Source organism: Seriola lalandi, unplaced genomic scaffold (assembly GCF_002814215.2).
Source record: "Seriola lalandi dorsalis isolate HSWRI2012SDOR001 ecotype SW California unplaced genomic scaffold, Sedor1 jcf7180002054476, whole genome shotgun sequence".
Classification (NCBI taxonomy): domain Eukaryota; kingdom Metazoa; phylum Chordata; class Actinopteri; order Carangiformes; family Carangidae; genus Seriola; species Seriola lalandi.
This window is the reverse complement of record NW_019525029.1, coordinates 179,339-191,760: the sequence shown is the minus strand read 5'-3', so window position 1 is coordinate 191,760 and position 12,422 is coordinate 179,339. Positions and strand designations below refer to the sequence as shown.

At 44.4% G+C, this 12,422-nt stretch overlaps 1 protein-coding gene across 4 annotated transcripts in view; it reads right to left on the bottom strand.

The window, feature by feature from the left end:
* The window catches only part of LOC111659397 (uncharacterized), a 14,818-nt gene extending 3,404 nt beyond the window's left edge, over positions 1–11,414 (bottom strand). Inside the window, exons 1-6 of one of the 4 annotated variants that reach the window (XM_087175570.1) lie at positions 10,936–11,414; positions 5,170–5,941; positions 3,707–3,895; positions 3,233–3,395; positions 2,768–2,830; positions 441–599 (exon numbers count right to left, since the gene is read on the bottom strand). In XM_087175570.1, the coding sequence (XP_087031696.1) occupies positions 441–599; positions 2,768–2,830; positions 3,233–3,395; positions 3,707–3,895; positions 5,170–5,941; positions 10,936–11,017 (1,428 nt within the window). In that variant the 5' untranslated portion in view covers positions 11,018–11,414. The remainder of the gene's footprint in view (positions 1–440; positions 600–2,767; positions 2,831–3,232; positions 3,396–3,706; positions 3,896–5,169; positions 5,942–10,935) is intronic. The other 3 variants (XM_023412352.2, XM_023412351.2, XM_023412353.2) reach the window with 3 other exon arrangements.
* Positions 11,415–12,422: the final 1,008 nt, after the last annotated feature.

The window sequence follows — 12,422 nt, the reverse complement described above, 5'->3', positions numbered from 1 at the left end:
GGGTGGGGGGCAGGACAGGAGAGGAGACAATGAAGGAGCAAGAGTTCATTGGTCAAAGACCAAGGCAGGGCATCAGTAGAGAGGAAAGTCAGTCATTAGTTGGTCCAAGCCAGAGATTTTAGACCAGAGTAAAAGGCAGACAGAGAAAAGAAAGGAGGCAGTGGTGCCACTATCTGATCAGTGATGTCATGGCAGCCTTGTAAACAGGACTATTGTGCTTCTCAAGTTGTAACCTAAAACTCATGTTGTGCTTACTTTTGACATTAGGCCTAATTCAAACTTTATAAAACACACAATATGTACTTTTCAAGGTGTAAACAATATTAGCCTATAATGATCTCCTGTTGTTTGTGTGCGCATTGAATATTTTGGTCTGATTCTCTGGCAGCACACTTTGACAGATGGTGACATTATACCAGGTTGTTCTGGAGCATGTTTACCTCGGCATTTTCCTCTGTGTTGTTGGGGGTGTGGTCGTGGACGACAGAGGTCGGGCGATTGTTCTCATGCTTGGGGGAATGAGAGTTGAGGATGTTCATAGACCCCTCTTCCTTGGGTTGCGGGGACTTTGCTGGGTCCTCCTGCTTCTGAGGCTCATCCTGTGAGGACAGTTAGTTACTCTTTACATATGCACATACAAACACACTTTGAGGTACACACACACACATACACAGAGCACATATTACACAGGGTTCTGTAACCTTGAAGTGCATCAGCTCCTCACATTTGCATATCTGAGTGTGGATGTGTGTGCACTTGCAGGGACCTTAAATGCTTTTCTGCTTGTGTCCAAGCTCCACTTAAGACTGATACTGAAGCTTTCCCATCCTAATTTGTCATTGTATAATCACTTGTGTGTATAATTTGTATTTTACATCATTTGAGGGCGTGTAGTATTCTTGTCCAATTCATTGTTTGAGGTTGTCATTTAACAGGACCATTGGGTTAATGGTCTGGCAACTGCTGTGTTACCGCTGTGTTCACCAAAATATGCACAAAATTGATTCCATAAACCTCTGAGGCACATTACATCCCCACAGGATGCCTTTTTACCAACAGGTAAAAAGAAGATGCTATGTGTGTTGGAGGAAGGACATGGGAATCTAAAGTATGTCCAGATAATGGAGTTAGCAGGGTAAATGACAATGTGGAATCCTCAAAGAATTTTGACTAAATTGAATGAAAACTAAAAACTAAACTGAAACCAAAAATGGAAATTTAAAAATACATCTCAGTAAGAACCAAAACAAAATCATATGCCTATCCTGCAGATAGCTTCTGTCATGCTAGAGATGATCTTCTTGAACTGATATGGGTCACTGTATGAACCGATACTCGAACTGCATGCCTGAACCTTTATCTAATCAACTAATCATACCTCAGCCTTTTAAAAAATACCGATCGGCTCTCTGACATTTAAAAAACTGCATTGCAGACTACATGGCTGCAGGGGCTTTTTAGCCTCTAGACCTGACATTTAGAGCATCCGGAAGTCACAGAAACTCGGCGGTAACAACTGCGCCGAAATGCCAGCAGAGCTCTGAGAGCAGTGGTTTATATTAAAAAAGCAAGTCACTTGAACAGTCAATTTGTTAACTCCAGTTAGCCCAGCCAAGTGTGGGTAATGGCCTGAGAATTAATATGCAATTTTTTAAAAATCCATCAATCTGTTCTTGTGTTTGCGAATGCATGTGTGTTAAATGTACGTAATGCATGCAGTAATCAATGAGAGAGCTGTGTTTGTATCACATCAAAACTATTGTGTCTGTGTACATCTGCGTGTGTCAGCTCATAAATGTTCAAACCATCGATTGATTGGTATGTCACAGACATCTGAAGGTCATGGGCTTAGCAGGCAGTAAGTAGGGCACCATTGATCAGTCACACTGGCCACAGTTGGATACAACTCGCTAAACGCCCTTTCACACCAGAGACAACAAGTCCAAAAAGCTTGAGGTCATGCAGGTAAAATAGCGTTGTTCTGTCGATCTCATAAACTTTATGTAACAACATTGGTTAATCTATATTTATATCTGCCTCTATTAATAAGAATTTCCATTGATTATTGAGTTGAAGAGTTTAGTCATGCCTCAGTAACCTTACTGTATTGGCTTAGTAACCTAGAAAGCCAGTATGATTGATGAATGCCAAACAGGGGCACACATAAATCTGCCTGAAAACACAAACCCCCACACACAGAAACATGGATAGAAATTTAATTAATGCATCAGTGCATACACATTCATATTCACGGACACACACACATGCTTCTACATAATGCATTTCACCTTATAACAGCACTACATGCACAACCTTTGGAGGGGAATTGGGTGGAGAAGGGGGAGACCTGCTGCACTGGGACCCTAAAATGGCTGTCTGAGCTTTATGGGCACAAGAGCGAAGCGAGCAGCTAAAACAAAATGGAGGCTCGGTTTCCTCATTGAGCTTCTCAGGAAGCTGCAGAGGCACGGGTAAGAGAGACAGCAAATGTGGGAAGTTGCGATTTATTCAGACAGGGCTGGCTACATGACACCTCTGAACAACTGATTGCAGGAAGCCTTGCAGGAGGTAATTAATCATTTCACCTACACTGTACGTGGAATACAGATGATACAAGATCGGGTGCAGGAGGAGTTTGTGGAGGTGAGGTTTTGCAGAAAATGGAGAACCAAAATCTGGCATCTAGCAGTTGCACAGTGGATAATTTCAAAGCAAAGCCAGGGAGGGAAACTGCTGCAGGCAATGTGGATGTTTCTGCTCTGCTTACCTGGAAGTGGTTATAAGGGTTTCTGGGTTTATATTCCCAGGTATAGCTGGTTGTTGATGGCCTCTGAGGGGATCGGTGAGTGTGAAAAGCATTAAACACACACTTATACTGTACATACACAACTCCAGGTGAAAACCCAATAAAATTTATAATTTAATAGGGCATCAAGGCGAGTTTGGTGTGTACATAAGTTAGTTGGATGTTTTCGGTACAGATAGACGGGCATGCACACAGACAGAAAGACAAACGGACGCAGACAGAGATACAAAGATCAAACCACTACTCAAGCTGGCAGAGAGACAACATAACATAATGAGGAAAAGAGGAAAACAGATGGAGGAAAATTAAACAGAAGAAAAGGGAAAAGAGAAAAGACTCAAATGGAAAAGAGAAAAGAATTAAATGGAAAAGAAGAAGAATGGAAGGAAAGAGAGGAGAGTAAACATGAGGATAGTTGGGGCATACCTGACAGATAATGTTGTCATAGTACGCCAGGTTGTGAGAGTGAGCTTGGGGAGCGGGCGGAGGGGTGTCACACAGTTTCCTTACGTTTGGCTGCGAGCCGTCGGCTGTTGTGGAAACCGAGAGGCCGTCCGTCTGTGGCTCGGTGCTCTGTGGGCGGTACTTACTGCAGGAGGAAAGAGAGGGAGAGAGAGGTGTGTGATAAATATTTGCAGCAAATGTGTCTTTTTTTTTTTCATTTTTTCTGTCTTTCTTTGCATTTGTGTCTTTCCAGGTCCATATTTTCCTGTATTGCTCTGCACAGTGGGAAACTAGGTTTAAAGCCTCTGGGAGATACAAGATGTATCATCACAATCTAAGAACATAAATAATTCAGTGGACACCAAAGATAAGTAAATCAACTCTAAAAACTTTTCACGTTCTCGCCCCCCAGTCACACACACACAAACACACACACACACACACACACACACACACCTGCGTTTGCGAAGGCGCTTGTTCTCGTTCTTGAGGCGGTGCAGCCTCTTGGCAAAGAATACGATGATCATGAAGAGGAGGACGAGCACAAAGGAGGCCACGCCCACCACCACACACAGCACCTGAAACTCAGTGACTGCCCAATCACAGCGCGTGCCTTTGTTCCAGATGTAGTCCTGCACATTGCACCTGGATACAAAGGGAGGTGGGGGGTTAATTAGATTAAGACTGGTCATTCTTTCATCGTTATACAGCTTGGCTTATGAGAGTATTTGCCTTTTTATATTGAATTAAGACTTTTAGCTGGTCAGCTTTTAGTAGTCAACCCTCCTTTCCTTCTAATCTGCTGTATGAAAAAGCCCGAAGCCAAGAGGTTTATCATCAGTGTTTGCCCACTACACTAGCTTATTTACCATATTTATCACTACAGCTTGTTATCCACAGTAAAGAGTGTAAAATGGTACTCAGGGCTGATGACATGGTGTCCTGAGGTCTGTCCAGCAAAGCAGGGATTCGGCCTGCAGCCTAGTCCTTAATGAGATCAAAGGATCAGGACACATGCGTGCGTGTGTGTGTCTGTGTGTGTGTGTGTGTGTGTGTGTGTGTGTGTGTGTGTGTGTGTATGTGTGTGTGTGTTTGTACCTTGTCCATATTCCTGTCTTTCTCTGTGCAACTGCATGCGTGTGTTTGAACTCTTAGATATCCCAGTGTGTGTGTGGGTGGGTGTGTGTGTGGTTGTGTGTGTACATGAGTGAGTGTGCGTATGTGTGTGTGTGTGTGTGTGTGTGCTATTACTCAGCAGGTAAGATCAGATGAGCAACAGTTTACCTCTAAGCTTACAGTGCGGTTGTAGGATTGGACAGATGGTGCTATCGAGGCGTGGTGCATGAGTGAGTGTTCATGTGCATGAGCAGTGTGTGTCTGTGTCTTTATTTAATGTGTGTGTCTTGCTCCCTAACCTCACTGTATTGTCATATTTCTCACACACTTTCTGTGTGTGCATACTGCGTGTATCTACATCAGCCTACCAACACACACACACACCCTTACCCCCTGCCTCCAAAACTGAGCTAATCCTTTGGCGACCCTGCTGTGTTCTTGACGAACCCTCATGACACATTAAGCCAGCCTTCTGTCTTTGTGTATGTGTGTGTTTTCTGTGTATGTGTATGCTTGTCTGAAATGTCCTAAATCTTTTCTTTTGTGTCAGGGGGGAACATACTGGAAATTTTCACAACATAAATTAAAAGGGGGGGGGGGTGTTAGCTCCAAACAATCCTCCCAGACACTCCTGGTGCTGCTCTCATACTGTAGATATGTATGTCTACCAGTTTTCCTCTAACATGTCACTGCCTGCTTGTAAATGCTGATAGGAAGGTGCAATCCTCGTTGTAATTTAACCAAAGACTAAAAAAACAGCCAGTGACATTTAACTGTGGGAAAAAAAGTGTTTTTTTTCTCACCTGCAGAAGGCTCCCATTCCAGCCACCACGGTGCACACCCCTCCATTGAAGCAGAAATTGGGTTCAATGTCACACTGAGACACACATACCCCTGGTCCAGAGCGTACGAAGCCCAGCCTGCAGCCATCCGTCCCCATGGCACCACCTAGGCCCAACTCATCACCCTTGTCTGGCCCTGGCATAGGAGGAGCAGGTAAGGAGGGCCCGCTGTCTACATTAGGCTTCACCTTGTCAGGAACAACAGAAGTACCAGTAAGGAGCGGATTCTCATCCTCCATGTCGGGCGGCGGTGAAGGGGTGGGCTCAGGTTCTGGTGTAGTATCTAATGCCGAGAGGTCGTCATCAGGGGACAGGTAGTCGTAAAAGTCAGAAAGCGTCCATGCAGTAGGGTCTCCCCCTTTCTGCTTCTGGGGTTTTGGGGCTTTCGCCCAATCCAGAGCAGAATCAGAGGGCACAACATCCGGTGCCGGGCTGTGGAACTCCACGGTGATGACGTCATCGGACAGGGGGTTTCCAGGCTGGTCTGGACCCGCCCCACCGGCAGTGAGCTCCTCCCCAACAGGTGGGTCCTCTTCTACAAAGTCTAGGTGGACACGTTTACGAGAATGGTGATGTTTGGTGGAGCTTAGAGGGAGTTTGGCCCCGAGACCTGCTCCGATCAGGTGGTCTCTCTCTGCTGAGTCATCACTGAGCACCATCCTGGTGTTCAAGGCCTCCTTGTTGACAGTTGACTGGTTGTGGTGATGATGGTGTCTGGCCAGTTGATGCCTCCCTGTCAATTAGACAAAGAAAAACATTACAGGGTAGTCCAGTCATTTAGTATTTTACTTCCATAAAATTGTGTGACTCACAAGTGACAAATTTTTAAGATTTTTCAATTTCAGATTTTTCAAAATCATCGCAGCAAAAACTGACTTTTGGTTCCTTATCAAGGATAAAGCTCCGGAAACACTAGATCCCACACTTCCCATAATGCAATAGTGTCTTTTCATTACATCCTTTCTACCTGGAAAAAAGATCACACCAGAATGTAACACCTTCTTTTTATTTTAAAAGGAAATGTCTGAAAGCCCAAGCAAGGATAGCTGTGATGACATCCATGGGGCTCATTTACTCATACCAGCAAAAGCTCCTCCAGAACCAATGAAGACATCGTACAGCTGCTTTCACAGGCGGCGGAGTCCTTCATGTGACAGGTAAACTGACATTGATGTGTAAAATCAATCGAGTGCCCCTTTGACATAATCTTACTGTCAACATCAGTGGCAGAGCAGTGGGGGAGTTTGTCAGGTATTTTTTCATCTAAATATAGAGGACAAAATAACAAAAAAAGGCTCAGAGCTAATCCCATAGCGCTGTCTTTGTTTTGTTTTATAAAGATTGTGGCCAAGGGTGAGACGTGAATAATTGAAATGGATCCCAACAGTATTCTGCAGAAATGCCTTAAGGCTGAACTGACTTTTCACTCTAAATTCAAATGAATTTGACAAACAGTATAAAATAATGCACAAAATTGGTTTAATTGATGTAAAGAAAAGGGGCCTTGCTTTGATTCATGTTTAAGAGCTAAGTGATTAATTGTGAAAGAAATCAGAACAAGAGCTGGACACTGTCATGTAATCAGACTGTGGAGATGTAGGATTAGGAACATTGACTGATTGTCTAATGTGCTCTGGTGACCGAGACTGGGCGAGGATTAGATTAGGATTTAGAGCTATAGGTTAGAGGCTGACTGCAGGCACTTCTCTTCTACTAGGCAGCCTGCAGAGAAAGATGCACACACATAGTCACAGAGGCAGAGAGAAAAAGAAAAAGAGAGAGGACAAGGCGATACAGCCTGACAGGAATTCTTAAAACTTTTTAACATGCAGCGAGTCACCAATGGGCCAGCAATTACTAACTTGTGCTGTGCAGCCAAACATCGTTCAAACCCACAGAACTCTATTTCAAATTCAAGTGCAGATCCAAAAGTTTCCAAAACAAAAAAAAACTTTTGATTTTGTCCTTTTGGACAGAGAAGAGAAGGTATTTCCAATCTTTTTGCTGAGATAAACTAATGGGCTGCTGGCGGATGCTTCATATTTAGCTTACAGACATAAGAGTCATATCAATCTTCTCATCTAAGTCCTGGCAAGAAGGCTCATTTGTGCATCTCCAGAAATGTAAAATAATAAGGGAAAACAAAGGGAACAAGAAAGAAAGAAAAGACCCTGCTGTTGAACAGTTTGGGGAGTATTTTTCTTGCACTAGAAGTACTGCTCCCACAGTTGACTGATTTCCAAAAATCCGCTCCTTCATACTTTTCCACTGGCCTGGTACATCTCATCCAAGTCATCCAAAGACTTGGCTGGACGACATCTCTCCCATTGCCACCCTGAAATCACTGTGCCCAATGAGATCACTGCTTTCAGTGTCTGCCACTTCATTCAGAGCTAATACAAAAACCATCTGAACGTGCCTGGAGTCACGAAGACTAGTGGTGGCTGAGGAACCATGAGATTCACCTCACACACACACACACACACACACACACACACACACACACACACACACACACACACACTGCTGTTGCCATGGTGAGATGTAAAGAGGTGCCATGTTGAAAGGAGTGGGGCGAGGGAGATGCAGTGGAAACAGAGAAACCAGTGTTTGCGCGCTCTTTCTCTCTCTTGTTTTTCAATCAATCAGCCAGCTAGTCAGTGAGTGTTGTATGCCAACTCCATCTCTGGGAAAACCGAGGTGGAATGAACTCGAATGCTTCCCAGTTTGTGAAAGAGATAGACATGCTCCACCAGTTAAAACAGATTACAACTCATTCAAATTTCATTTAAAGGTTCAATCTGCCAATTTGTTCCCTGTTGAGACTCAGATGCCACATCCTGTTAGCAGCTGGCAGTCTTGTAGCGATTACAGGAGCAAAAGGGAACATGAAGAGATTACAAGAGCAAGACGAGCAAATTGAATGTATGAGCCCCTGCTTGGCAATTTGATTTCCGTCTTAGAAATGGTGTGAATTGTGCCTTTAACTGCCGCTCAGCTCTTCACCTCTGGCATCACGCTGAGCATGTCACCATGGTAACAAGTTTTACCTGAGGTCACTGGGGCTGACCGAAGCGCAGATTCCCAGCAGCCTACGCCTCACTAGCAGGACAGAGTGGGAATTATGGGTAGGGATGTTGGATGGCGATACAGCTCCTTTTTTCTTTTCTTTTTTTTTAACACATATGTAAACCTGTTAATGGACAGTCGTCACTCAGGTGTTGGTCCCTGCCAGTGGTGGATCCACTTAATTATTTTTACAATAAAACTGTGTTGATTGGTAAAGAAACCTTCGGAAGGTTGCACTGCATGTGTCCGGCTGCTCTGATTGTATCTCTTATTTGTATTTCTAAACCATGAATAGTATTGTCCATCCCCTTCTGTGTGCGTGCGTGTGAAAGTCAGGGAGATGCTGATGATCTGATCTATTGTGACATATCATGAGCTTTCTGGGGCTACAGGGCAGATGGACCTCACAGTGTGCAGTCACTCAGACAGTAGACACACACAGACACACATGTACTTACATGGCAGAGCACCCAAGAGTCTGGATTGTATCCATCTTGCTTTACATGGCCTTCAAGAATAATATGCATTCCTGTATGTTTGTGTGTGCGTGTGTTAGTGGACTGACTGATTGCTTAACTGATCAACAGAATATTAATTAGTAACCATTTCGATAATCTATTCATTGTCATTTTGAAGCAAAAGCGACAAAAATTTAATGACTTTTCACATGTGAAAATGTATTGGTTTTCTTGTTCCTCCTATGAAGGTAAATCATATGGTTTTATAAAACAGGGTGTAAAGTTGGAAGGGTTTCCAATGCTATACAAATTGTAAAGTAATTTGAAGCAAATTTGTGAATTATATTAAAACGATTTGTGGCACAAAACAAGCCCTTGGCATTTTTTTTTTTTTTTTCGCTATTTCCTGCATTTTTTAGACTGAACTATTAATTGATCAATCGAGAAAAATAACTGTCAACTGTCAAAAATAAAATATAACTGATAGGTGAGTTTTATACAATCATTTAAAATCATAGCGAGACCTATACATTAAACTACAGGCCTCTAGAGGACCGCTATAGGAATATTAAGGCTATATTTTCCACTGCCTGTTTGTTCTTTTTTATTTTCTTGGTCTATTACTGTCTAAGGGTCACAGTACAATAATGTTTTGTTTTCAAACTATATCGCATTATACCCAGAGGTGTTTTAGCCTACCCTCATTGATATAAACCGGGTGGACAAACTGCCGCCTCCAAAATGACAATTATGTTAAATAAGCACCTCTCTGAAAAAGTTTCACACAAACTGAACATTATAACCTTCATGTATGGAGGATTTTGTTGCACGACTGTTGTATGAGACTGCATTAATTTTAGCTGGATGTGCCTAATAAATTGACAGCTGGGTGCAAATGAAGAATCACCTGTACAATCTTCCTTATTAATTACATATCCACAACCACGTGGTCTCTGGGGTTTAAAGCGAGCGAGAGAGGACGTCAGGCGTTCATTTACCGGTCAATATGTCACAGTGTTAACGCCTGGTTACACATTGCGGGCGAGAGATGCGGCGAAAAGGGGGGGCGATATAGTGGCAGCGCGTGCCCAAGTGAACCCCGGCGACCCTCTGCGTGCACGAGCCACCCTGTTGCTGGGCAGCGGCAGCAGCGCTCATTTCTACATTTCCAGGATTTTTCAGATTTCAGCGAGCGCGCGCGTGTGTGTGTGTGTGTGTGTGTGTGTGTGTGTGTGTGTGTGTGTGTGTGTGTGTGTGTGTGTGTGTGCGCGCGCCCCAACTGATACTTCTTGTGTCCAATTTTCGTTCCCACACTGCCTGTCTTCATCTCTCAAGGGATGGACAGTAGCTAAATAAGAATGGGGTGGGGGGCTCGGTTGTCTCGGGCTTCTCCTGGATGTCTGGAGGAATTCAGTCCATTCAACACCGTGAATTAGCCCCCTGTAGCCAGACCACAGTGCACCTAATCCCGCCTTTGTCTGGGCCACGCACCGCCGCAGCTGCAATAGCTACTGAGCTGTCAAATGTCTCCGTCTCTCCAATCACCCACAGACCTATATTTTTTCTTCTTTATAAAGACGTGCAGTGCGAGAGCTCATGACATTTAAGACAAGCCAGTTACTCATTAAACAGGTATGTACAGGAGGCAAAGGTTTTTTTCTCCTTAATGGACATGAGATTGGCCGGACCATGGCCACAGTCAGTGGTTCAAGTGTTATTAATAATCAATATAGCAGCTCTTAACAGAAGAGAGATCATTTCACACCAGACCATAACATTTACCTGCACATCTTAAGGATTGATCGATAGTCTTTTGAATGCAAATGTATAAAAATGAACCCAATGACATCATTAATGCCAGGATGCAAAGGATCGTTAATGCATTTAAAAGATAAGTGTCCATACTAAACAGAATACACCAGCCTATCAATGCCAAGCAGGTTACTATCAATATATGCTCAAAGAATCCAGTAATGACAATAGAAAGATTATTAAAAATAACCATTAATGCACAAATTTGAAATGTTAGCGTCCCTATGCTGCATAGATGGACAATGTCATTTGTCATTTCCTTCGTCAAAGCCAATGCAGGTGTGATTTGATTCACGCACGTGAGCGCTTGCATGCAACACACATACATCCATACACATACACATTTACACACGCACAGGGTGGGACTCCGGTAGTGCAACGGACTTACCGTGAGCAGACAGGGGGGTGATGACCAGCGAGATGGTCAGTAGCACCTGCCAGGTCCCCAAACGACTGTCACTGCGCGCCATACCGTTGGCTATTCCGTTTGGTACACTGATGCAAACTCTGATCCCGTTCCTCGTTGCAGCGGTCAGATTTTGGACTGTACGATAATCCTCACAGCGGATCCTCCAAAGTTCAGATCTTTCCCGTTTTCGCCATGTCGCCGTTTTCCTTACCAGCGTCTGGCCTCCTTCACAGCTGCAGCTTGTGTGTGTGTGTGTGTGTGTATATGTGTGTTTTGTGTGTGTGTGTGTGTGTGTGTGTGTACGTCTGAACCGTTTAACGGCTCGGGTTCGGTTCCATTGTGCCCTCTCCTCCACACCTTTTAAGCGCGCGCGTGTCACTTTGGGTCCGTCGACAGCACCGTCAGCACCGCGAGGAGTTGTAGTAGTAATGCGCGCGACCGGCAGAGGGTCTGCAGACGAGATTTTAATGAGCCGGGCTTGTCCCTGCCTGCCTGCGATCCGTTAAGCCTTTCCCTTTGGCTACTAGAGGCGATGAGCGGCAAAGCGCGGTGCGGCGCGGCGCGGCGCAGAACGGCACGGCAAGGCAAGGCGCGCGCGCACTGTGCGTTTGGGTGTCAAAGTGCCAACACACACGCACAGAGAGAGAGAGAAACGCACACACAGAGTAAATGCTTAGCAGTGTCCAGCCTCAGCAGCCTGCTGTAGCTTGTGTAGAATCGGGGTGAGAGGGGGATTTAAGCAGCGTCTGTTGTCACTGGAAGTCAATATGCTCCATTTACACCACTGCTAATGTGTGTGTGAACACTATGTCCAAGTCTCTCTCTCTCTCTCTCTCTCTGGGTGGTGTTTATATGTCAGGGGGTTATTTGGGTGCATGCTGGTTTTGGCCAGTGCAGAGGTGTGTGTGTGTGCGTGTGTGTGTGTGTGTGTGTGTGTGTGTGTGTGTGTGTGTGTGTGTGTGTGTGTGTATTGGTCTTCACGATGGGTGGTTAATCCTCTTACTGTTATATTGTAATATAGGCTCCAGACAATGGCATCTGCCTATTCCCCCCAATACACTCACACACACACACACGCGCACACACACACACACACTGCCCACCGCCATTTCTATTATTTTCTTCCTCTTCCCACCAGACAGCCTAACACACACATAATTTTCATGTTGCCTTTGCTCCAATACATTTTGCTATCTTTCCCTCTATCACCCTAAATAGTGTAACATGTAATCACTTCTCTGTGACACTAATCCACTTTCCTGTTTTTCTTTTCCCTTTTCTGTCACAAACATCTAACAAAATGGCCCGTGGAAGGCTGACTACCCACTCTCTTGCTAAACAGGATTATGTCAGATACATTATGAAATAATTAAGACCAAATGCTCTGTTCATGGTGAACAAACTGCAGTTTCTCTCATAACTCATTGAATCGGTAGTGAATCGATCCCAGCTCCTGCTGTGAGCAG